Source organism: Phoenix dactylifera, chromosome 11 (assembly GCF_051530095.1).
Source record: "Phoenix dactylifera cultivar Ajwa chromosome 11, Ajwa_hap1_PhDact_Kaust_v1.1, whole genome shotgun sequence".
In the NCBI taxonomy this organism is placed as follows: domain Eukaryota; kingdom Viridiplantae; phylum Streptophyta; class Magnoliopsida; order Arecales; family Arecaceae; genus Phoenix; species Phoenix dactylifera.
The window spans coordinates 30,012,639-30,039,304 of NC_143200.1; the positions used below are offsets into that span (position 1 = coordinate 30,012,639).

A 26,666-nucleotide genomic window follows, 5' to 3' on the forward strand; every position below is an offset into this window, starting at 1 on the left:
CAATCACCAATGTTCATATCAAATCAACCCGGTGAACGAAGCAGTGATCTGAGGCATGACGTACAGTACCCACAATAAAACAAACTTTTGTTCCTCGCTCTCCTCAATCTTGGGGTAGAGCATTGATTGTCCCATGCCAGCTCTTAATTCTCCATGACAAATGATGTCGAGTAATCGCGGAGCATTTGCACGCACAGAAACATGAAACACCCAACCGTCCGTGCTTGGTCGGATTAGATACATGCAACAAGCCAGCTCTCGGGGCCCTGGCTCTTGCTGCCGCTACCTGGTTCACTCGAAATCAGCCTGTCCACTCAAGCGCTAGATTAGAGAGCACGTTAAGATAACCAGGCCGGAAAGAAGAATTAGGCGGTGACAGTGCCGAATTTGTGCATTAATCGCAACGGAAGCTTCACACAAGATACCAAAACCAAATGTTTTCTTTCTACCGGATAAAACACCAAAGTATATGCCTCCTACGATACAAAGATCTCATTGATCGGTGCTGCAAGTGACGTCTTGTACCCAATATCCACAGCATGCTGGCTGACAAGAAATACAGATAATCAGGCTCGTTGCAAATGGTGATACACTTTGACAGGAGGAATGGATATAGAGGACCAAGCATAGACACAAAAATTCAACTCATTGGGCAGAGGACCAAGTAGCGACCAATCCTACACCAAAGCAACTTAGTTTCTGGCGGTAGATTCGTTATCTAGATCCAAACACAAGAATCAGTGTAATGAATGGAATGGGAGACGAAAGAATAAGTCTTCATAAAACATATACAAGTGCTGCCATAATAAAAGCACATGCAATTCTACCACAAAAGGATGTATTGTTGGCGTTGGATGTTCTGAAAATGTCACACAAGGGTCCTTCAAACCCAAAACTATCTTCTACTCCCAACAAAGCTCTGGCGCTCCAAACGCTACGCAGCTAATTGTCAAATGCCAAGGTGAAACCTGAAAATAACCCAAACTACCAAGTAATCAATGCATCGCAAAACATTACTTCCGAAAGTCACAAAAAGAGTTTCCCAGGTTACTAAGACAGATATACTTTTTTAATTCTGAACTTGTGATCAAATGAATGAATTTGCAGAATTAGTTACATAAATTAATTTTACAGACACAGAGAAGATGGCACTAACATTAAAAAGAGGCCTATCTATACGATTATGAAAGAAGAGAATTGCCTGTCAAAAGGATTGTCGCCAACACCAGAACAATAAAACTGCATATCAATGTATATCATCCTTATGATTGAATGATCTGTGCACACAATTTTATAGAGTCACTCTTCTGTTTCCTCCATTATCACCAATGTCTGGAGTCAGTCTTTATTATTTTTCTTTTAAATAACCTTACCACACTTCTACTTATACGTGCATGGATGCCCCTCTTTTTTAAAAAATGAAAAATAAAAAATATCTCCGCGTAGAAAGCAAATAAAACAGTAATCACTTATATTAAAGATGGTATAAAGCATGAAATCCTCGGCAAAAACAAGAACTACAAACTTCTTATGTACATTTAAGACTTCACTACTTCAAACCAGCAGTCGTAGCTCAAGCAGTTGATTAATAAACTGTCCATGAATCAGCTTAATGTTCTTCTCCCTAGAAGGACAACGGCTTAAGAGGCATTGGCACCTCGAGGCTAGAAGCAATACTTTTACAACTAATCATCAGAGTTTCCAGCAAGGAGGCTACTATCAAAAATTGTTAGCCGAGAGGAACAATAGAATCCTCGCTCTCATTGTAGAGTAACTGATGGTAAAGTAAAAATTTCCAGATTTGACTGCTAAACTGGAGATTGCTTCAATAGTCGCAGCCCTCCTAAGAAAAGGAATTTCTAAGTAACAGTCTTGAAATGGTGCGTCCCCAAGTATTTAAACTCGTCTAACTTATTCCAGGTGGGTCTTCCTCTCTTGGGAGAAAAAAAAGTTGCTACATTTCTGCGCATAAGTTGCAATTGTTGTCCTCAAACTGTGCACCTAGTATCAATTATGCAAAGGAAGTTTGGCGCGACTTCAGCCAATATTATCAGATCAGAAAGAGAATTCCTATTGATGGCCATGGGTAAATGAACAGATAAAGTGATAGATTAGATATATAGCTTGGCACTAGCAAGAAGGAAATCAAAGAAACATATTAAGCTGGATAGCTTTCCATACCACCAAAGAGCTCTGTTTGGAAAGCACAACATTTAATAGAGCAATTAGCGAAGAAAATGCTTCCCAGCATCTACATCTCCAACAATGGAGACCCAAAAACAAATTGTGAATAGAAAACAATGTCCTATCACACTACCATCTGAAACATTTTATCATCTTTGTGGTCAACAGATTTTTATGATCTTCAATGCCAAAGCCTCCATATAAAAGCAATCCAAAAATATCCATATCTGAATCTAAGTTCTTGCCCCTAAACCCCCCCCCCCCCCCCCACAAAAAAAAAAAAAAACAAAAAACAAAAAACAGAGAAAAAAGCAGCAGCAGAAGATCTAACAAGTGAAGCAATACATAGAAGCTACTTTAGAAATAGCCAATTCATTTAATCAGGTATTAGTTGGCACCTTATTAGACAGGAAAATGGAGAATCTTTTTTTTTTGGTGAAACATCCCAAAGAATGTGAACTTTTGGCAACCATAGTCAAGCAAGAATTGGCGCATATGATCATAAAAGCCCCTTTATTTCAAATCCAAGACCGACAATCCACAAAAGATCATTTCTTTACAATATTTGATTGATAAATTATAAGAACACCCTATCGTGATAACCGACAACACTTGTTACTAGGGATTGCGCAGTTGGGATTGGCATTATGAAAACCTCATTTACCAATTATTCAAATCCAAGACCGACAATCCACAAAAGATCATTTCTTTACAATATTTGATTGATAAATTATAAGAACATCCTATCGTGATAACCGACAACACGTGTTACTAGGGATTGCGCAGTTGGGATTGGCATTATGAAAACCTCATTTACCAATTATTCATATTTAGGACTTACTCTAATGTTATTGCAACCTTCAATTACTTAAGGAAAAATGGAGGAACAGATAACACTATACCATGCAGTCAAACAATTTACTGTCCATATTCCTTGCCAATACAAGGATGAATTGCAAGAAAACATTGTCAAATGACTCAAAGCCAAACAATATCAAAACCAATGCTCCTCCATCCCTCATCACCCCCCCCCCCCCCCCCCCAACCCACCCACCCATCTTTTTGCAAAATCAAACTAGCTGCTCATGTCCTTCCTCCCCATCTCTTGCTCACTCACAACAAAGATGAGCATAGTTTTTTGCCAATAATATATATATGTGAAATATGAATATATGTAAAAAAAATTATGAAAGCAATGTAGTAGCAAGTCAGTTAAAATATAAAGGATAATTGATCTCCCTCCCGAAGGTAACACGTGATGCCCTTTCCAAGAAAAAGTATTTGTTTCCCTTCTAATTTTCAATAAAAGCAGCAGTTTGTTAGTTAAATTTGGTGGCAAGCAAAAATCACTCTCTTGAAAAAGTTAAGACAAAACTCCCTTTCCACAAATATGAAACCCCTACCTATTGGGTGAAGCAACAAGTTCTTGAGCAAAGATAATTATAGCCACAAGATGATATGAACTAAACGTAAGAATATAGAAGAAGGAAAAAAAATCAAAATGAGACTAAATACAAATCTTAATCATCAAATGAAAGGATATGTTTTGAAGTCCAAAAGCCAATAAAGAGATTTCTCCTCTAGTACCCATCCAAATCCAAGCAACAATTTCTCCTCCAAACATTCAAAATGATACATGATACAGTAGCCTCAAAGAGCCCAAATGGCCACGATAAAAAGCCTCCCCCAAGGGTACGATAATTGAGCTAGTGCCAGAGAGTCATAAACTCTGCCAAATGTCACAATGCACAAGTAGATGAACCATGATATCATTCCCTATAAAATAGATGGCACCTTCTCTCAATATGAATATCTCTCAACCCAAGAATTTTCATATCAAAGATCTATGTGAAACAACCATCCAGAGGGCTTACTGAATCAGTAAAGATACAAATAGGATTCCATGACTTCCTCCTCTAACTGAAACCCCAAGCTATATAAATTGTACAACAATGTGCTTGAAATTTTGAACATGGTAATCACTACAATTTGCTCATCCAAATTTCACATTTTGAAATCGTCTTGATGACTTTCCTCACACTCATAATCACTCACTTGTACACTCTGATGACACAAAATATAATCGAAAGAAGGAAAAACAAATTTATTTGCATCACCTATCCAAAAACTCATGCTACCACCCCTTCCAAATCCATAGCACTATTAGCTGACACCAGCAATGAAACCAACAATCAAAATTTTCTTTCAAACCATTACATATTAAACCTATTCACAGCCTCTTCTTACCACCCTTCCTCCGCGAATCAATTTCTCATCACCATTTTCCATAGGACATCTTCATGACTACCCAATTTAAGTAACTTCCTAGTCAGGGTCAAACTCATTTCATTCACCAATCTCTGTACTAACCCTATGAAAGCTTTTCTTTTCATACACACACACAGAGAGAGAGAGAGGGCACTCAACCTGGAATCATCACCATTTCCCATAGGCCATCTTCATCATTACCCAATTTAAGTAACTTCCTAGCCGGGGTCTGACTCATTTCATTCATCAATCTCCATACATAAACCTGAGAGAGCTTTTCTTTCACAAAGGAGAAGAGAGAGAAAGAGACAAGGAGAAGGAGGGAGTGAGAAGAGGGCGGAGGGAGACAGAGAGCATACAACCTGAAATCATACTTAACAAATATTTAATGCATTCATCTTCCTTATGTGGATCATGAGGGACCTTTAGATCCAATATTAAATTTGGTCAGCCCAAGCCTGGCTTGACCCAATCAGCATTCAACTTAACAAGTGTTTTTCCCCCTCCCTTTTGTATGTGTTGGTGGAGTGCTGATATTCAAGATGTCCTTGAGCCAACTTAAATTTGGAAGTCTTAAGTGAACCTTTTGTGTTCCCACATAATAAGATACATGTATTTCAAGCTATATACGTGTATGTACATGAACATATGAGACTGCAACTTTGAGAAATACATGGAATAATACCAGCCTGGGCTTTGCACCACCATGGCTAGGATCGGGTTAGGCCCAATCAAGCCGAACCAAGCTGAGTCATGTAGAGGCTTGAGCTTGCCTCGATTCAAAATACTCGGGCTCGAAACTCTGACTTGAGATCGATTGAGCTTTAATATCCAAGCTTGAAGTCAACTCGATAATAAAAAAAAGTAATACTCGAGTTTGACTCGACTCAACTCGAATATCAACCGGGCCATACTTGAGCTTGAGTTCAAGATTAAATTCGAGCCTTGATTATAATTAAGAATAAGCTTAAACCAAAATATACATCAAAAACTGGTTCTATGGCCGATCGACATAACCAATGTGGGAGTGCCGAAGAAGGAAAATTCAGAGTCCGATTTGGAAGTGCTTTTAGTTCTCATCCGGAAGCTACCTATGTCGTCTCCTACCTTCTTTAGTGACTTCTTCTAGATTGTAGTTGGTAAACACCTAGCTTTCCCTAAGAGTAGGACTCTGTTTGATCTCCCTAATCACATTCAAACTAAACATAATATTATAATTTAAAATATTAAATTAATAATATATATTATAAATAAAATATAGTATTATTAAAAATATATATACTAGACTAAGCTCGCGAGCATTTAAGTCGAGTATTTGGCTGCTCGAGCTCAACTCAAAAACTTGGTTACGGTCGAGTCGAGTCGAACTCGAGCAGCTCGCGAGCTACTCAGCTCATTTGCACCCCTAGCCTCAAGTCAGGCCCTATACAAAAGCATGATAAGAAGATGTGACCACTTGCTGAGCTAGGCACAGGCGCACAACTCATGTCACCACCATGCAGAAACTAAGATAAAGCTCCAAGTACATGGCGGTGACCTACAAATTCTTCAAACTTATAAGGACATTTTTCCCATCAATCCAATTAGCTAAGTAGCACGCTCAATGGTTATGCACAGAAGGTGCTGTTTGCACACATCGTGGTCAACATAAAACTTATAGCACCAGCATGCTAACTTGTCAACAACACTTGTGATGATTCATTGTAGTAACAAATTAGTACTTGAGATGTTTAGAAACATTGATATCCAGTAGTCTATTTATCATTATTGTCTATCAAACAGGCATTGCTAATGGTTAGACTCCCTCCAACAAAGCAGCCTACAAACTATATCCGGCGCAGTGTGCACAGACTGCAAAAAGTGTTTCCATTCGGACATGCACAAGACAATTCATGAAATACTTCCAAAGCAGGTTACCGTAAACAACTAGTAGGAAATGTAAATAGCAATATCCCTCAATTGCAACACAATAAGTAACATGTATTACCACTTTGAAAAGCCTTATTTAAGTCATAGCCCTGAAATTTTGAAACTTTTACCAGCGTATCCTTGTTCACTTCATTATGAAGTAGAAAAGTCCAAACTAAGATTATGAAGTTTTGCACCACCAAGACTCTAGATCAAAGGAACACTAGCCCTACTTACAGATTATTTTTATGAGCAAATACCCAACAACAGGGCTTATAACATCTAACTTTTTTCTGAGAGAAGTGGGCATATGCTGCATATCAACTGCACATAGATTCACTAAAATGCACCGATACACCCACAAACTATGAAGTATTCATTGTTTATTCTTAATTTCAGAAAATGAGTACAGAAAAGTTTGATTGCAAGAAATATAATAAACAATATTTAGACCATTGGGGAAGTTTTGTAATTTTTCACAACTGAATTTATAATGGATAAACACAGAGAGGAGGAATCATACCTTGCATATAAACATCGGAAAGATGAAGTTTATATTTTGATAAATTTACTGCTACTTGTCAGCATGCCTGCGCTTAGGCCTACGATGTGCATGGTTTGCATGGGCATTCCGTGCAGGTTTCCTAGTCTTCTTACTGCTGTATATGAAGTAACAAGACAACAATTAACAGAAAATAATGATGGTAACCATGAAAAGGAAAGGTGGGGAAGTGATAGAATAGGCGGACAAGTGGACTATATGTTAATGGATCTAACTGACCAGAAAATATCTGATAGGAGTCTGTACAAAAAGAATATTGGTAATGCCAATAAAGCAGAAGCCTGTAACAATAAAATGAGTTACAACAGCAGTAATTAACGATTTTTAAATAAAATATATGTTCGAAATCTGTTCAGGATAAAGTTTGGATACTACATACCACAAACCACACCAACTCCTTAGTTGCAAGAGGTTTTGTTAATTCATGTTTCTTTAGATGTTCCTGGACAGCAGCTTGAACCTACAACAGAATCAAATAAATCCCGAGCAATGGTAAGCTGTTTCAATACATGACTAACTAAAAAATATTGATGAATGGCAGGCATTTCAAGTAAGAAATCAAGAAGTACTTCTGCATGGAGAGGTCGAGAAACAAAAGAAAAAGAAGGCAATGTGCCTGTAGCAGCAGTATTCATTATCTATTTATCTGTCACATAGCTAGCTGTGGATATCTCAGAGGTCCATGTGGAATGGATAGAACTCAATTACTAAAATATAGTCCCAGCAGCAGAGCATGAGCCATATTTGGAAGTGCTCCAAAACCTAAAAAAGAGTTACAACAGGGTTTCCTTCGACTTCAATTACATTAAATTAGGATCCATTCAAAAAACATAAGAATGTTTCTCCAGACCCATTCCATTTGAATGGCATAAAGGCTTTGTTGTTGTTGCTGAATCTTTATATGGTCGATGCCATTTCTAGTAGAGGTTAGTTGACAAGTAAGGATGTCTCCATTTTTATAAGCCTGTGCTAGATCCCCATACAGGAGTTGTTGATTGTTAGGGGCTTAGGGCTCTACCTACTTGTATAAAAAACTACAGTGCATAAGAGAAGGCATGAAGCATAGGTGATATTTCTGAGTACAAGATGACAAAGTGCATTGTTGATGAGGCAGTATGAAAAGATAAATAATTTTCATAAAACGTAGGCAATCTAAGCTAATCATTTGGAAAAATATTCATTCTACACCACTTGTTCGTTATTCTCATAATTGACAATTAAAAGGGGGTTACTATTTGAATCTCCTTACTATGCATATAAAAAAGCTGTCAGTCAGACTTACTTAGGGAGTACTGATATTGACCAGAATAATAATGAATATCAGCTCTGCATGATTATTATTTTTTTTGTGGAGCTTCTTAATCATGCCAGATAAAATAACAAGTGAGAAATAGGTGATCAACACCCAATCGTAAAATATAAGGTTCTATGGAATGGTGAAGTAGATCACACTGAAAGAATAGTTGAAAACAGTGGGAAAAGAAAAGGCCAAGGACTACCTGATGGTGATATGCTGTTGCTGATTTAAGAAATTTTCCATATGCACGAACAACATGCTTTCTGTAGGGCTTCAGAACAACTCGCACTTTTTCAACGTGCGGTTTGGTGACAGTAGCAACTTGATCAATATAGGGTTTAGAGAACTTCTTGGCTTCCTGGTATCAGATTTTGATAATGAAGTTGCAAGTCAATGCACAAATAGTAATAATAATAATAAGATTTTACTGAGTTTACACTAGGGCTTCCATGAAGCCATCTTGCTCATATCTCTATGAAGTGACACCAGCTAAACTTACCTGGTAATAGGGATCTGCCAGCTCTTGTATTTTAAGAATATGCGGCGCAATGGTACTCTTGGATGCCTTGTAAACCTCAACTGTTTTAATAGATATTGTTCGCATGTATGGTTCGGCATGGGTTAGAAAGATCATCCACTGTTGTTTGATGGCAGGGATCCATTTCTTCATAGCACAGAACGAAAAATTAGTAGAAACTCAACTAAATCAAGTCAATAAGTCAATCAATTAGCTGTATAGAACATGTACAACTCAAGAATGCATGGAGCATTATATCAGAAATACAGCAAGGCTTTAGCGACCACAAAAATACTTTCTAGGATCACATATGAACTGACATGCCATGGAAACTCTAGCATTTCAAATTACAGCTATCATATATGATCACTTGGGATCGCAATTCAAAATTTTATCCATTAAAAATGCATATACTATTTATATTTAGGAAGATCTCTTACAGCTATTATGCATGATAGTTCAACAACAAAGACATCATCTAGCATTACAAATGGATCAGAAACCTTCATTTCAGATAATGTTTAGCAGCAACTTACTGTCTTAGCAGTTACCAAATGGGGTTCAGCCCATTTTTTTGCTTGTGCTGATTTATCTGATGCCTGAAATGATTTTGAAATCCAAAACTAATCATTTAGTGCACATACTGTATAAAAAAAATATATTTAAAGCAACAGCTTAACTAAGAATGCCAGAGGGCAATGACACACATCATACAATAAAAAAATTCTCTTAAAACTGCCATTTTCACTTTAGATATGTCATGAACAAGCACCTTTTGCAGGAAAACATCCAATGCTGGTTTTGCGTGCTCCTTCCAGTGAGTAGCTACAAGCTCCTGAACATGGAGCATCAGAGCTAGCATACGAAGCATATACTATAAATGCATGTATGCACATTTCATAAGAAACAAAACATATACCTGACAATGACTTATATGGTATGCAAACCAAGGTGGTAGCCATGCTCCATGGACCTGAATAGCAAAAATAGTGGAACTTGTTTCACATCTGATTCAACTATTGCTACTATAAAGTTAGGATGAACTATTGAAAGAATTTTGACATGAAAGGGGCAATGAGATAGCAAGTTTATAGGATCACAATTCACAAGTACCACAACTGAATAAGGCATCAAATGCAGGGACACAATGATACTGGTGATAAGCATAACCTTTTATCACAATCCTAGCAACAAATTTACAACCACCCTGCAACAACAAACAGGAATTCTGACGTGGTACTAATTTGATTGGTTCAGTTCTCTTTAAGATCTCACTCAGGAATTGATGTCTCCCCCATGATCTCAGCCAGTTACAATTACTCCTTAGATAAAGTTCAGTTGTTCAATCGCATTCCACACTTTTATAGATCTTCTCTCAAAATTAGTTAGGGCAAAAATTTTAAGAAGTTGGCAACTAAATACAAGGTTTTATCTTGAAAGTTTAAAGGTAGATACTACAACTGGTCCATCAGGGGAAGAGGTATTCAGCTAAAGAAGCAAAAATTCATATACTCACCTCTGTCAACTGTTTTGATTTTGCTGTTGCTTCTAACTGTGCCCTCAGCAACTCTTCCTGGCAACAATTTGAAAAATAAACATAAGCAACTTATCATGAATGAATATAATGTAAAAATTATGGTATCTACCACACACCTCTGCCAGTTGAAGAGCGCTTTCAGTTTTCTGAATTCTGCGCTTTTGCTCATTATTGGTTTTTTGTAGCTAAAAGAAAAAAAAGAGGAAAGATCGTGATGTTAGCCGTATGAAACTCTAGATAACTGTATTATACTATGTAGCCGTTCTACACAAAGTAGGTTGCCTCTGAGAAGAGGTAACTACTGATCCAGTACAAACTTCCGAAACAAGAATTTTACTTCTTATCGAGACATCACAGACTTTTAAATATAACAAAGCATGATAGCACATGTTTACATATCAAGACCAGTTTTATCAAAAGCACTGCCTAGGCACCTAGATGGTCTGCCTAGTTGTTTAGAGGGATTAGAGTCATTAGACTGCCTAATTAGTAGCTCACTAGGCACTCTTATATTAAAAGATACATATACTCCTTGTTGTTGCTTTGTTTATTTTTGCTGTTTTGACTGAAATACACTTATATGAAGTAAATCAGATATGAAAATAACAATCACTTTGCTCATTCCTTGCCCATATCTCCCAACCTAATGCCTCACTCACCTCTCAACACTAGGGCGTGGAACCCTCCAGCTGCTGTCTACCCATCCACCTATTCACCACCAATTGGTGGCTCTTGTGGAGCCCTCCAATAGCCATTCAACCACCAGTAAGGTGTAACTGAACCGAGCTTGATCAAGCTTGGGTCTAATCAAGCATGATTTGAAAGCAACTTCAAGGTCTAAAATCCTAGCAGTTTGGCATATACCTCTCGGGCCATAACATACTGAGGTCTCCTTGGCACAAGGCATCTCCTTGACACTAAGGAAAGATCCAGCGATTTAGGGGGATCTAGTGGTTGGAGGGCGGATCAAACCCCAGACCATTCTCGAACTAAGCGACGTGTCTGGATACCGCTTAAGCCGTAGGTTAAAAGGTGATTCTCTCTTTTTTCCACCATTTGAAAGAGGAAATGTGAGAAGGAAGGACGAGCTATTATAGGGGTTTTCCAATTGGATCATCCAATCTACAACCATTTTTGTACTACTGATATGCACATTCCATTTGAACTTCCACTCATGCCAAGGCTTGAAATTATCATAAATTTTAAATAAATTACCAATTTTTAATTAATTAAAATATATTTAAAGAATGTTGTCCAATCATCAAAAAAAGACAAGATAAATTGATGCATTAAAAGACAGGTGAATGCCCAAAGTGGATGCAAAGAACCTGCACATAGGGCATGTTATAAAATTTTGAAATATTAAAAAAAGGACAGAAATATGGATAAGTAAGCTAGTGCCTAGTACATGATCATCAATTATGGTAGTGATCATTTGAATAATTTTGAATTGCAGTTGCTACTGATACTAAATTACTTTACGAATGTATTTTTCTTTGTCTACTTCAATAGGTGGATTTTAACACCTATAAGTTTTAAATATATACCAGACTCCAAGTTATTTGATATTATATGATATTTATGCATGTTAATGACTTTAGAACAAAAAGAAAACTTTGACTAGGGCATTTAATTCAATACTCCTATCTTGTTGATTGCATCGCAAAGCATTTAGAGAAGAGAGAATGATAAAAAAACCAAAATTCCAGAGTTTAGAGGCCAAAAAAGACCACACCAAGGGTGTTTTGGGCATATTTATGCATGCCCATCAATACTCTTCACTTGTACGAACCTTGATAAGGTATTGTGCCATACCCACCCTGGTCAATACGATGTCAATCCTCAGTATTATAACATTTTGAGGTCTCCTCATAAATCTTTTCATATATTCTAGTTTATGCTCCTTTGCTAAATGATTCATAATTTCGCATGGTCCATTCTTGCTTCATAGCTAGCAAGAGGGCCCCACGCATCAAAATTGGTGATGAAACTAGAGAACTCCTTATGCAATGTAAACTAAATAGCACCCATCCTTTGAGAAAGGTTATAGTATCAACAATTTACCCAAAGCAAACCAGAATTAACTTCAAGAAGAGATAGAACTGCTACTATTAACTCGAGGAAATATTTTATGGATCCAAAGAGCTAACAATTCAATCTGTATCAAGAGGGAAAAAAACTTCACTTATGATCTTCCACACTCAATATAAGCTAACATCAATGTTCGAACACATTAAAAGCTTCAAATGATCAAAGCAGTAAAACCACCCAAACTATGTCATGAAACCCTTACTATCGTCCTATCCACTTCTTCATGTTTTACTGGAGAATTTGCACTCCAGGATTCTAATTGTTGGAGGCCTGTCAGACACCAAGGGGCAAGCCATGGTCTCCACCAAAACAAGTTCTTCCCTGACATTGTAAAATTCTGTCAACATCTGGAGAGATTCCAATAATTAGAAGAAATCCTTAAATGACCTCCAAATCAAGTGACAAATCCATAATGAGAAACCTGCAGGTCCATCCTAGACAATAACTGTTCTTTTCATTGAAAAACTCAACAACAGCAAATCCTTCATCTACCTGGCTACAAACTCACTACAAGCTCCTAATTGGAGGTCGTATTACAAAATCTCATGTGAAATATTATGCGATTCAAGCATTGCCAAGAATATAAAGGCGATTCTATATAGTCAAGGTAATACCTGATATATTGGTTGAGTATGGAGTGTGACATTTCATTGAGTATTTTGCCATGAACATGGACCCTATTCTTGTCACTTGCTTTTACAGAACTAGAAACATATAAATTGTTTTCTGAACAAAAGTACTAAAATGACAAAAATCGACATAAATACAACAATCTTATAGCTGTACAAAAGTTTTATGCCAGTAAACATTAATACTCTAATGAAACAATTGAAGTTCTTAAGTGCCTTTGATGGTGACAGCATCTCATTGCTAAGAGCTGATTATTGACACCATAAGGTGCAGACCAGCATCAACTGAATAAAAACAGCGGATACATTTTTAGCAAGATACTGAGAAAGGCTGGCAAAAATAATGACAGATAGATATGTCAGGATGACAAACAAATATACAAAGAAGCATATTTAAAGATCCACTAACAGCATAAACCCTACAAGCTAGATAAAAACAGATAATGTCGTTCATAATATGAAATAATTCAATCAAAAAAATATGTATACTCACGCTTTCTAGTTTCAAATTCAATTCTTGCACCTTCTTCTCTGCTTCACTAGCGCGAGCCTCCAATGCATCTCTCTTCCTAGTTTGTGATTCAATCTCATTTCTAAGTTTCTCAACCTGCACAGCGAATGGACAGCACAATCTTATTAAGTCCTTAGAAATATTAACAAAGTTCTCTCCTTGCATACTTGCTTCTCAAGTTCAACAGCTCTAGCAGAGGCCTTCCCCACTAGCTCCTCCGCATCAACAGAGCCCTTCTTCTACGCAAGCAAAAACAAAACCTGATATGTTAACTGCAATCTCAAAAATTGTTTTTTTTAAACAAAAGACTGTGTCTTTCTGCAAGCTCACCTGAAGTGATTCTATCTCGCTTTGCAATGAGGCAGTGCTTGCTGACCTTTCTTGAATAGTCTTTTCCAACTGCGCAATGCTCTCATCCTTGCTTTTCAGTTCCTTGTTTTGACATGAGATACTAGATTCTATAATCAAAACCAAGACAGCACAACATCATATACTTAGAGGAATATCTCGCAATGTCGGAATTTCTTGAGCTAATAAAACCCAAAACTAATATTAGAATATCTTTCCGAACAAGATTAATCCAAGAATCGAAGTTTCTTTAATTTCTTGAATCGAAAACCTGGTCTTCATTTAATTTCTGAACAAAACCACAAAAAGCAGCAGAATTGGCAAATAAACATCCCATGATTTCCTTTATCTTTTTAGAAAAAAGAAAAAGAATTCAAAAAGTTTGGGGTCAAAAACGGTAACCAACTTGTCAAGAAGCGTTCTTTATATAGGCCTTGCTCTGACACTATAAACAAAGTCAGAGAAGTCCGAATCAAGAAAGAATATAAACACCGAAGCAAGATCACTGCCCCAAAAAACAAACCAGAAAATATAGCAGTCGTAATGCACTGAGGAAAAGGGGAAAAAAATCTCCTTAACTTCCATAGACCCTAACAACAAGACAATCGAATCACAAAACAAGAGCTCCTCTAAAGATTCAATCAGGGCTGACCTAGGGCAGAGATCTTGGTTCTGAGCTGCTCTAATTCCAGCCTCAGCGCCGAATTCGAGGCCTCAGTTCCGTCCTCGATCCCCGCGTCGGCCCATACTCCAACTACCACAGACGAGATCGCGATCAAGGCTATCACAAGCTTCCAAGCCCCCATATAAATCTTCACGCAAAAAAGAACAAAGAAAACCCTAAAACCCTTTCTTTCTTTTTCTTTTTCTTTTTCCTTTATACGGTACTTTATCTCACAAAGTGCGGGAGGTTGAGGACGGTCGCGGAGGCCCAGTTCATGTGATTAGGGTTTTATTACGGAGTTCTGATAGCTGTGACCGTCACGTGTCAGCCAAAAGTCAGGAGATCGTCCTGCTGGAAACCGACACGTAGCGAGACGTGCTCTCCGGGACAGGCCACGTTGCCTTCCCAAACTGGAAGCACCGGTTGCTTCACGACAGACCTTTGATCCGTCGCATAAATATCTAACGTGTGGGTTATGATCTGCCGTTGAATCTGGCCATGTGTGTAGTGTGGACGGCAGTTAAGTTTCCGCTTAAAACTTTTTATGCGACCATCCCAGGGATGAGACTTCCATTTTTGGTTATTGCCGTTTATGAGCGACGTCTCATCCGTCCGATGGAGATCGAATGGGGTCCTCTTACCGCCCGGTGAAAGTGGCGCGAGGCTCCTAACAAGCTTCTTTTTTTTTTTTTTTCCTTCAAGTGGGGTCCTCTTACCGTCATCAGCGCATTGTGTCGCCAAAATTTGTGATAGAGAGGGGCCGTATACAGGCGGCAGAGCTCAATCACATTATACCTAACGTTCTTGGCAACTTAGGGCATCTGGAGTTTCTATTTTGCTTTGGCAGTATTCTATACGGTGTTTTTCACTTAGAAGCTCCCACCATCGAGTTTCCTCAAGATCAACTTCGCTGGGTCTGTATTGAACGGAGGCTCGAGGCGAGGCGTGAGTTTTGTTATTTCGAGACATATCTGCCAGGGTCGTGGCTGCAGGAGCAGTTAGCTTTTCGATATATCGGTTCCGGGTGCGAAGCTGAGGGCCGCGTGGAGCGGGCCTTCGCCCCACCCGGCGTGTGTTATGGGCCGTTCCATTGTTCTAGAAGGAACTCGGCCATGGTCATCAGTTAGATCCGGGGGAGTCCTAGAGGTAATGGTTGCATCCACCCCTTGCTCCGAGATATCTGAACAATGGTGAAGGATAAAGGAGCCTTTTAGATCAAGCATATTTTCTGTGAAGCTAACGGGGCTGCGGACTAGGTAGTTGCTTACGTAACCAGTCACTCCGATAGTATCCTGTGGGCTGGAGACGGGAAGTTGCCACTAACACTCAGAAGTATTTTGTTTTTTGATTTTATTGGATGCATCCGTACTTGTTAGGTATGATCCAGAAGCATTCTTAAAATAATAAAAGGCTCTTAACATGTGTTGGTGGAATAGAGAATTAGTCGCTCCTTTCTCTAGTTTAAACCTTTTCATGAATAACATTTCTCGATATTTAGGAGGAGGTTTAACTGAATATTTTTCTCTGTGGCCTTTTTTTTTTTGGGTAAGAATTGCTGTAGTCTTTGATTTTTTAAATCTTCTCCATACAATTATGTAATGAAAAATTTCCCTTAGTTTTTTTCCCCTTTTCTTAAACAAAACAACCATATTGTACCCTTGATCTAAGGGAATCTAATTTCCTTCATTTTCTTTGTGGAGAACATATCATAGTTTAACTGTTGAGATGAACTGTTTTTAATTTTTAGTAAATTAATCTTTACTGAAATTGGTGGATCAATTAAGACATGATGGTACCAAGATACGAAACCAAAGTGTGAACTGCGGACTTAGGATACGAACGCCAAGTGAACTTTTCTGAGGATACACTGTACTTGGAGATTGGAATGACAAAAAAAAAAAAGAAAAAAACATATTTCTGGTTTTGACGTGAGCTTGAGGTCTCACTTGTTGCAAAGCATTTTGAAAATTGTGTACCATGAGACAGATGTAACTGAGGGTGACAATAACAGTATCACAACTGGCAGAGGAACAATGGCTAAGATTCTGGCATTGTACGAGTATGGCATGATTTCATGATATTGTCGAAAAGAAATCAGTAACAAAGGTATCTTGGTGTCCATCGGGTGATGAAGATCTCGAGAACTCAGGACAACTACAAAGAAGGCTAAAGATTATAAGACTTGGGAGAGCTATCTGAATTAGGAAAGTTATTGAATATTGGTTTTTGCATAATCGAGCCTGCACCTTATCCATGTGATCCCTTAGTATATGGGAAAAAAATGGAAAAAGGATAAAAAAGTTTAACATTTTTCTTTTTCGTCTCTCCATTGTTTTAAAGGGTCGGTTTTGTGATTCTTTTTGCCATTCTTTTCCTTTAACAAGTGATGATTGTTCATCTGTTGAAGGCGATCTTTGAAAGTGGAATTTATTGATGATCTAAGAGAGAATGTTAGCAGTGGAGAACCTTTTCATATTCTACAGAATTATGTAGAAAACAATTTCTTAGACCTTTGCAGGATAAAGACCTGAAACAATCACAGGTTATTTCAATTAACTGACAAAAAGATGAGCATCAGAGACACACTAAATAATTCTCCATCAACACAAGGTTATTTCAGTTAACATGTGATGGTTAATGCTATCTGTTAGAATATGCAAGAATTTAGATCAATATTTCTTTTTTGATTACAACTAGTTGGCTTGTGTTCTGTGAGTTCTTCAAAAGGCGTTCAAGTTTTATTATGTTTCAGAAATAAGAGCATGCTCTACAAGCCCATATTGAAGCCCCATAAAGAAACCTAAAAGTGTATGCTCCCTTCCCCTTAATCACTTGCTGCAGTGCAAGCCTTTTCTTTGTTCTTAGGGTAAATATAGTTCTTCAGTGTTTAATGTCCCAATATGAGATATATTCAGTCTTCATATGAAAAGTTGGTCTTTTATTTATCTATTTATCTTGAATGTCCTATTCCTTCTAATCTAACAGTAGTATTATAGCTTTGTGCTCCACCTGACCTTTCACCACCAATCAATGTCATGTTTCCTTGCATTGTTTAAAAGTATAAGACCAGAGTTTTATACGATGTGTCAGCAATCAAAATCTTCCAACCAACCCTCCTGCAAATGTTATATTTTCTAAGCATGCGATCCTTTTTCCATCCAAGGGAAACAACAGGTTGCCAAACCTCTCAGTCTTCTTGGACAGGTATGGGCCAATCACTGTACTTACTCTAATTGCTTACTAGGGGACGCACCCAAAATTGGTTGGCTGCTATTGGTTCCATGATCATGAGGTAACTACATGATGCTTTGGCTCCTAATCTGTAATGATCTCAGGCAAGTGTACTATGCCTCCTCCACAGCAACCGTCTTTCTTTCCACATTCCTTCATGTAGCTCCTACAACACCCACCAATCTCTTTAATCTCTTGTGAAGGGCAGCCATCTTTGCTCCTGCATTCTTTCCAATCATTCTTGCAGCACTTACCTGTGTCATTCTTGTTTGTGTTGCTGCAAATGTTTGAAGATGCCCTCGATGAATCATTGTCCAAAGACCAATTCACATTCCCACATGCAACGCAGCTTCTACAATCGTCCCTTAATTTGGGTTTATGGTTGCATGCAGCAGGCTCCATAGAATGTTCTTTTTGCAACCGATCATCGTGAAGCCCTGATGCTGGAGTGATCGAAATCAGGTGCTCTTGGGTTGCATTCATTGTGTGTATAACTGATTCCTGAAAACAATGATAATGGCTGGGTGATTCCTTGTGACATTCTTGTTTCTCGCAGTTGTGTATCCTTACTTCCTCTGCCTCCTTGTGGTCATGGCAACTATGCTTATCCAGGCAACTTGAACTGTTTAGTTGTCCGCAAGTGCTTGCAGATTTGTGTGCACCATTGGCACAGTGGTCCACACATGCAGGCCTTTGCACAAGCGGCTTGTGTAGAGAACCACAGCATTTCTTCTCCTTCTGGGTTCTTGTTTGTAACAACATCATGCTGTTCAAGATTACAAGAAGGCATGTGCCAACATCAGCTAGGACAGCTGCCCAGAGAAGTGGATGGCCAGCAAAAGCCAATGCAAGGATGGCGATTTTAGTTACTGCAGAGAAGAGAATGTTCCCAATGATCTTGAAATGTGTCTTTCTTGCAAGTCGAATGGCTTTTGGGATCTTTCGGATATCGTTTGACATGAGGGCTATGTGGCTGATCTCCATTGCAACTGCCGAACCTGATATCCCTATTGAGATCCCCACATCAGCCATAGCCAATGCAGGTGCATCATTCATCCCATCTCCAACCATCGCTGTAGATCCTTCTCTGGTCTTGAGGTCATTGATGATACAAACTTTGTCTTCCGGTAGAAGTTCTGCATGAATTTCTTGTATGGCATGCCCTATCTACCAAAGAACAACAAGTATTATTATAAGGACTGTAGGATTGTAAAATTGTGCAAAGTACATAGAAATCTATATGCAGGGCTAGACCACAAATGAGCAACTCAAATAAGGATGGTAGCTTAAAACTTCCTTCCAGATTCTTGTCTGTCTTCTAGTTAGCATATATCACGAGTAACGTCATTCTCATAAGCTTATGTAGTAGCCTCTTTGGAGGCATCTGATTATAAAAAATAAGCTTCATGCAGTAGGATTCTACAATCTATAATTACATACTTATTTTTGCCCTCCTCCTAAACATAGATTTTATGTACCTGATTCTGGGCATGCATGGCTGCTGCAGCGCTGTCTCCTGTAAGCATTGCGGTCTTTATACCTAGCAATTTTAACTCTTTGATTGCTTCTGTAGCCCCTGTTCGGCAGGTGTCAGAGAGAGTAAATACTCCAATTGCTACAGTACCAGAGAAGATGTACCCCAGAGTAACTCCTTCCTTGATGTCGTCCAACTCTGGAACTAAAAAATTCAAGGCCAGATGTCATAGAAATTCTTGGAAATAAGTAACAGATATGTTGGGTATTTGTACACCTTGTAATAGTTTAAGCATGTTTGGTCAAGTCAAAGAAACATGTTCTAGGCTTCTATCATACTACACTGCTGTAACAGATGTTCAGCTAGATATAGAGCGGCATAGAGATTAGTTGTTAGTTGGAATAATATTTCATGTCTTGGTTCCTTCTTAGTGTATCTTAATCTACATTTTGTGAAATATGTTATGAACCTTCTTTCATTTTTTTGATCAGACATGCTCAGTCAGTCACGTCTATCAATCCAGGTGCCAGGATGAAGCTATAGTTTAAAGGTAATATTTTAGCCACATTGCTGTATCACGGACTCAGGACATTCTCATGTGAAATAAACTAACAAATAAGTAGATAGAACCTCTATTTCTACAATTACTCTTACATTCACTCCCGTATTTCTCAAGTCATCATTGCCATCCCTCAGCACGTTGTTTATCTGGTGATAGCATCATTGTAAATTTGCATTTCACATAATTTGCTTTTTTAAAATCTCATTCGAGTTTGTATTAGTAGATTTCAATGTAAATTCCATAAACTTGGATAATCAAAGGGGGATTTTGTTATGAATTGAAGAATGGGATTGCTGCAGCAATAACAAAAGAAATAGGTATGAGCATCAGCTCCTTGAAACTTGTTGATGGAACAGATATTTCCTACCTGTCTCACATGAGGCCCTTGCAGCTATTCTTTTGTTTCCAATATAAATGTTTTTTCCATCTATTTCTCCATAAATTCCCTCGCCAGGATAGATGTGAAATTCTCTCACACAATCTGGTTTTGGTTCTATGGAATTTGACCGAGCATAGTCAACAAGTGCAGATGCCATTGGGTGGCTTGATTTACTCTCGATGCTTGAAACCCTGAAAAATTGTCACCCTCTCAAACCAATTTCCAATAATTTGCAAAATTCTAAGTCTCTAGAGACTAGTGAAAGGCAGTGAAATGCCTAAAAATTGTGCTAGAAAAAGTAAAGAAGAAAGGACGTGAGCAGCTCTGCATAGCTTCACAGATTAAAATAATATCAAAGTGCCCTGTTTCAACAAATTCTATTTTACAAGCTTGTTAGATGGGCCTATCGAAGTCTCCAATTAACTAAGCATCCTTGCTTTCACCTTTCTCCTATTTGTATCAATGCTCTTAGTTCTGATGGAGTGTAACATCGAAGGAATTATCATCATTTCTAATAAGATGGCGCTACAAGGATTTTGAGCATATAGAAAAGAGCAAGACAAACGCATCACGATAGTTTCTAGACTAGGCCTTTTTGATGTATTAATTTTAACTCGTTCCAAAAACCACGAAATAACGAATTCTTACCAATAAAGAAGCGCATGCAGGTTGACCTCATTGTTGATCGAACGGAACTCAACGACAGCGAACTCTCCTCTTGTTATGGTCCCTGTCTTGTCAAAAGCCACTACTTTAATCCTGGCCAGGGCTTCAAGAACATCCCCTCCTTTGACGAGAAGCCCTGTCCTTGCTGCCTTCAAGAGCGCACAGAAGGCTGCAACCGGAGTGGATAGCACCAGCGCGCATGGGCAGGCACTCACGAGAAGGACCAGTGCCAACTCGATCCAGTGTTTGGGATTATGGACCCTTATTATCAAAGGAATCACTGCGAAGCCCGCCGCTGCCATCACCACAGCTGCAGCGTGCATAGATAAAAATGAGTCAAAGATGGTGCAAGATCGATGTCTGCATCAATCGATACAAATTAACTGGAACAGCATATATTCAATGGCCCTCTTAGAATTATAACTTAAATAAGTGTTATGTTTTCCCTTGCTGTTGCAATAAGGATTTCTTTGATTAAGAGTGCCAACTCCAATCAAAGATGATGTTCTTACGTAACGTAAAATTCGCGTCTTCTCGTTCAAGTTTATTGATTGTTTAGTTGGCTGAGAGAAGCATTATATTCAAGAAGGGAGCAACTTTTGCAGGAAGCAATCTCGGGTTGAAGCTTCTTCACCGACCTGGTGTGTAATACCTGGCACAAGAATCTATCAATCTCTGGGTCTTAGACCTGCTATTTTGGGCTTCTTCCACCAGCCTCGCCATTTTGGCCACGGCAGAGTGCTCGGCCAAAGCAGTTGTCCTCACGCTGATGTAACCTGCGATGCTTCCACCAAATCACGAAGGAGAGAGCAAACTTGACGCACGCAGGAGGAGAAAGAGGAGATGAGCAATGAAGGATTTATACCATCCATGTTGAGCGTGCCAGCCCAAACCGAGGACTGGGCTTGCTTGGCAACAGGGAAAGACTCTCCGGTCAGGCTCCTCTCGTCAGCTTCGCTCCTCCCGTCGACCACCACTCCATCAATTGGGATCACTTCTCCGGCTTTGACGGCGAGGATGGTGCCGATCTTTACATCTCGGGCGTCTACGACCTGGCCTGTTTCCGCTAGAACAGCCTTCTGTGGGGCCATCTTCATCAGCGATGACATCCCGGCGGCGGCCTGCATGTCAGGTTCTGGTTCTAAAACTCGATACGAAACTGTGCCGGAACCCTTTCTCGATTCAATCAAACAATGAGAATTTACGAGAGCTGGTTGCTCGAGTTCCCGGCATGAAACGTTCGGGAAGGTCTACTGCTCTTGCACGTAGAACAAGTATGAACAAGGCCGAGCCCCTATTTCAATGATCGTGTTAGTTTGTTCTACAGCAAGGCCCAATACCATGGAGGTTAAGCCCATCAAAGTGATACTGGGCCTTCTTTCTTCACTCAATGTCGCACACCAATGCCCTATTTTTCTCGATTTTTTTTTTTTTTTTTTTTTGAGTTTAGAAAGGACTAATCCTCATCGAGAGGTTGTCGTTTCCAACCCAACCTGCCTAAACCATCCCATCCGACCTGCCAATATGTCTGATGGGAAGGGTTATTGATATTTATATATTTTAAGAGATTTAAAAGCATATGAGCCATTGGACCATTACTGCAATGTCTCGGAACTAAAAGTAGAGAGATAAGATGTAGCATAAACGGGTTGGAACTTTAAATGGGTCAACAAGTTGGCTGCATGTGCTGGTAGGTTGGCCGTCGATTGAGTTCGAGTTGGTGGTTAGGTCAGTTTCGAGTCAGCCCCCCCATAAGCCTCGATATTGACCCACTGATTGCCACCCTCCTAACTCCAACTAGAATCAAACCCTAATAGCTGCGTGATTTTCTCCTAGAACGAAGTGGTGCGTGATTTCATCCTATCCTTCTATTATCATTTTTTGCTCAGCATCCTAAGAGTCATAAATTGAACCAAGGAGTGACACCAAGATAATTTGTCGGTTGAATAACTCAAGGCTTATGCTGATAGTTTCGAAAATATATTAACATTCACTACCTTATAATATACTTGAAATGTACGGGTTATGATTTTAGAAAGTTAATAATGATCAGCCTTCCACCTGTTGCGACCTCTTCATGGCTTGGTATTATTCCATGTAACTTTCGGTAGGAAAGTTACTGTGCCAGTACCGGTCGATCGATTGGCAGATAGGCAAGATGAATAACTAATTAATGTTGCCGTCACAGAAGAGTTTACCATAAAATGATAAATTATATTATTGAGTAAAAAATGCTGCTTATATTTAAGAGAAAGTAGGGGGGAAGAAGTTTTCTTGTCGTGGTAGCTGGATTGACCGAACCGGTTCGTGAATTCTAGGCGAGGAAGCTGAGTCGTGTTTGCTTTGTTATGAGCATCCACACACAGAGACAGAGAGAGAGAGAGAGAGAGAGAGAGAGAGAGAGAGAGAGAGTACCTTATAGCTGGCTCTTGATTCCAACCATTGAGCTACAGTGAAGAGGAAGACAATGAACCCTGCCTCGGAGTAGTCCCCAAGGGCAACTGCCCCACAAACTGCCAAAAATGGACAGAAGACACCCATACACGATTGTGAACATAAATTACTTCATCATTGTATGGGAATAGTATTTTTGCAGATCTAAATTTAACAACAAGAGACACCCATGCCCCAGATTGAATAGAGAAAAGCTTACCATCGTACCATTGTACAAGATTGGCACATTAAAATAACTCTGAGATAAGTCATCAAGCAAAAATCTGAGAGATATCCGCATCCCAATTTGAGTATAGATGGATCTTTTTGTTGTATAAGACTGGCACATAGCCAAGATTTCCAGACGACAGACTTCTATATCTCAATGTAAGTACCACAGTAGCTATTACCGTACAATAATAACATATTAAAATTTTTGTGCGTGCTGGTGGAAGTAGGAAGCCCCGTTTTAATTTGGGCAAGTGGAAAGTGAAACGCTAGTTATGTGCGTTCTCTGTGGATAGGGACGACAACATCGTATTGCCCTTCTATATAAGACTCTTCACAAATATGCCACATCTGTTCAATTGCATGCATCTCTCTCTCTCTCTCTCTCTTGGGTTCGGCCAACCAAAGCAAATGTCTAGTTAAATAGAAAAATACTATATGCATCATTAGAATCATCAGTAAATAAGTGACCATTAAAGATGGGTCTAAATTGAAAATTATGGACTGCAGTACGATATTCCCAGAGTCGGAATCTCCATGCCGGAATACTCGCGCAATCTCCATCATATCACTACACGAATTTCCGTGATAGCTCACTGGGAGCTCAAAGAAAAAGTTGAAAGGTGCTTCCTAGATAGACCCACTACTGACACAACAGTGATTCTTATATACCAAATCCCTGGCAAAGAATCGCGTATCTTGCATCAGTTCTTCGCAATGAATTTTATATCTCATCGCGTGGGCTGGTTCCTACCTAAAGATAAAGGCTTTCAACTCAAGCTTAAGATAGATCCTCTGGGGTGCACTGTAAAGTACTGTAAAATACTGTGAAGGCCACCATCAGAGAGATGGATGGCCATCGAGTGCTGCATAGCATTCAATGGTGCAAATCACGCAAAAAATCTGTGCTCTGAGATGTATAAACTGAACTTAGGAAAAAATTTAGTGCAACAAAAATGCCTTTTGGGATGTCCGACATTAGACCAAGATGTTTCTTACCCATCTAAAGAAAGATTGTTCTTCCAGAGGTTCGAGGAATCAAATTGATGTACCTGCAATCAACATGAGGATGTTGATGTCCAGTGTGAATCGCCGGAGTGCAGCAATGCTTCTGAATATGATAGGCGGTGCGCCGACCGCAGCTGCTGCTAAGGCGAACCATTGCAGGGGATGGAAGAACTTTTTGAACAGTGAGACCAGCAGCAGCGCCCCGCAGGCCAATACATATGGACTTGGCCATTTCTTGATGATGCTATCCGTGCCATATGCACGTATTGTGGCTTCGAGCCTTGCCTGGTTGAGAGCTCTAACTGATGGAAAAAATAGAGTCACTTGGGGATTCAATAGAACAATCAAATGAAAGTGCATGGTTGGTTAGGTGGTCCTACAGTAGCTCTCAGAATCCAACTTTGGGCAGGTGGTAGGTATGTGGCACGAGATTTTTGCTTGATGGTGAGCATAAGAACTATCGATATAACCATTCCAAGTGCCAACCTCTTTAGAGCCTTAATTAGAGCAATCTCTTTTAATCACAAATAACCAAACTGAGCACTTAAACAGAGTGGACAACACTTGTTAATCAAACTAGCTTCCCACACCTTGAATGTCTAATAGTTAATCTCCTCTCTATTTGATTTGTGCACTAACCTAAGGGGTATGAAAGGTTAAAGTAGTGAAGTGCAAAAAGTCATCGGCATCAGTGTTGCTGGGGCCATCTGATGCTTGCTTACCTATCTGAAGCTGAGAAATGAGGAGGCTGTCATGGACTACTATGACCGTCTTTGAAGGAACGATCACGGAGACCTTATGGATGCCATCCAATGGCATTAAAATCTTTTCAATCAGGGGTACTTCAGAGGAGCAGCAGAGGCCCAAGACATCAAAGTAGCTCTTCTGATACTTCACTTCTCTGCTTCTTCTGTCGCTACCCTCTTCCCCCATCATCTCTAAGCTTTCTTTAGACACGAAGAAAAAGAAAATAACCAATAATTAGTCATCTATTCGAGTACCTAGCTGGAAGACAGTCAAACAAGAAAGGCATTAACATGCAATAATTTAAAATTGCATAAATTTAATTCAAAAAGATCTTAAGTTTTCAAGTGGCAGCAGTCTGGTTTATATTCGTTTGTACATGGAAGGAAAAAAAGAAAGGGAAAATTAGAGCTTTTGCTTTTGGGCAGCTTGCAAATAGAAGAAAAGTAATTGAAAAAGTTATAAACTTCTACAACATCAAATTACATACAAGAAAAAAATTATTGAGCATGAACTTCTCAAAAGAAAAGAAGAAGAAAGAATCAATATCAGATCACTAAGATGTGAAGATGCCTTGATGAGGGAAATAGGAGGTGATGGAGAGGCGTGAGATCACTGCCTTCTTGTCACTAATCATCTATATACTATATACATTAAAATAGCAGCAGAATATCATCAACATCTGAATTTCCAGTAAAGAACTTCAGAATGCATACAAGTAGTAAACACGGAAAAGAATAGCCCTAAGAGACCATTCACCCAATACTACCGAGGGGGGTCTGAGTGCCAACAGAGAACCTGGTTCCTCTTGCTTGTGAAAATGGGAGGAAAGAGAGGCGAGGTGCTTTAAAAGAACAATGCTATGATACGGTTTGTTGTGGGAGGGATCTATCTATCTATCTATATATATATATATATATATATATATATATATATATATATATATATATATATATATATATCATTCTTTTCATGAGGTTGAGGAAAGGCTCATGGCATCCTGGCTCTCGAAAGAGGGAGGAATCCATATGGGCCTCCAAATTGGTCTCTCTTGTCGAGGGATATGTTCTCCTAAATTAACTTTTTTAATGGGTCATAAATTCTTGTGGAGGGATCCACATGCATGGTCATAAAAATTCTTGCCAATAAGCCAAGAATTATTACTTTCTGGGTGCCCAAAAGCAAAGATAGACCTGTGATCCTAGACTCCATCCCAACATCTCAGTCAGGTATCATCGAATGTAAGTAGGCCAATACCATGCCTCATTAGCGAAATTTGGCATAACTTGGTGCGTCCTTCTTGTAGGACGTCATTGCAACTCTACGTGTCAAGGGTATTATTTTGTTCAAAATCATTTTTGAATGAGGGTTGATGGGGGAAAATAGCTTCGGGCTTGATTGACCTCCCTGTCCTCCAACGTAAAC

General features: G+C 39.0%; 2 protein-coding genes across 10 annotated transcripts; both read right to left on the minus strand.

Moving 5' to 3' along the window:
* Window positions 1–665: 665 nt before the first annotated feature.
* Window positions 666–14,788, minus strand: LOC103715520 (uncharacterized). Of its 3 annotated transcripts, none has more exons than XM_026807854.4 (15): window positions 14,505–14,788; window positions 13,835–13,962; window positions 13,672–13,743; window positions 13,517–13,600; window positions 10,390–10,458; window positions 10,253–10,309; window positions 9,656–9,709; window positions 9,509–9,571; window positions 9,273–9,335; window positions 8,719–8,883; window positions 8,422–8,577; window positions 7,302–7,382; window positions 7,142–7,203; window positions 6,884–7,019; window positions 666–968 (listed from the first exon to the last, which is right to left on the minus strand). In XM_026807854.4, exons 1-14 carry the CDS (start codon window positions 14,656–14,658, stop codon window positions 6,935–6,937), a joined length of 1,293 nt encoding a protein of 430 aa, XP_026663655.4. In that variant the 5' UTR covers window positions 14,659–14,788; the 3' UTR covers window positions 666–968; window positions 6,884–6,934. The 3 variants fall into 3 exon arrangements, with proteins under 3 accessions (XP_026663655.4, XP_008801398.4, XP_008801397.4); XM_008803176.6 differs by having other exon boundaries at window positions 6,884–7,016; window positions 13,487–13,600; XM_008803175.6 differs by having other exon boundaries at window positions 13,487–13,600.
* Window positions 14,789–17,617: 2,829 nt separating this feature from the next.
* On the minus strand, window positions 17,618–26,135 carry HMA3 (heavy metal atpase 3). Of its 7 annotated transcripts, none has more exons than XM_039127841.3 (10): window positions 26,011–26,135; window positions 25,220–25,444; window positions 24,542–24,799; window positions 23,244–23,341; window positions 21,694–21,949; window positions 21,467–21,604; window positions 20,811–21,138; window positions 20,151–20,353; window positions 19,226–19,425; window positions 17,618–18,914 (listed from the first exon to the last, which is right to left on the minus strand). In XM_039127841.3, exons 2-10 carry the CDS (start codon window positions 25,431–25,433, stop codon window positions 17,832–17,834), a joined length of 2,778 nt encoding a protein of 925 aa, XP_038983769.2. In that variant the 5' UTR covers window positions 25,434–25,444; window positions 26,011–26,135; the 3' UTR covers window positions 17,618–17,831. The 7 variants fall into 7 exon arrangements, with proteins under 7 accessions (XP_038983769.2, XP_038983770.2, XP_089782475.1 ...); XM_039127842.3 differs by having other exon boundaries at window positions 26,001–26,133; XM_089926349.1 differs by having other exon boundaries at window positions 17,618–18,910; window positions 26,040–26,129.
* Between the last annotated feature and the right edge of the window lie 531 nt (window positions 26,136–26,666).

Excerpts from the sequence above, each read along its gene's own strand:
- HMA3 (XM_089926347.1), bottom strand. The coding sequence starts at position 25,878 with ATGATTAGTGACAAGAAGGCAGTGATCTCACGCCTCTCCATCACCTCC. Across the intron at positions 25,445-25,814 it reads CTCCTATTTCCCTCATCAAG|AAAGCTTAGAGATGATGGGG; the intron begins GCATCTTCACAT and ends TCGTGTCTAAAG. Across the intron at positions 21,139-21,466 it reads TGCCAGGTATTACACACCAG|CTGTGGTGATGGCAGCGGCG; the intron begins GTCGGTGAAGAA and ends TGCACGCTGCAG.
- LOC103715520 (XM_008803175.6), bottom strand. The coding sequence starts at position 14,658 with ATGGGGGCTTGGAAGCTTGTGATAGCCTTGATCGCGATCTCGTCTGTG. Across the intron at positions 10,459-13,486 it reads TGAATTTGAAACTAGAAAGC|CTACAAAAAACCAATAATGA; the intron begins GTGAGTATACAT and ends TTTTTCTTTTAG. Across the intron at positions 9,336-9,508 it reads TGGATGTTTTCCTGCAAAAG|GCATCAGATAAATCAGCACA; the intron begins GTGCTTGTTCAT and ends AAATCATTTCAG.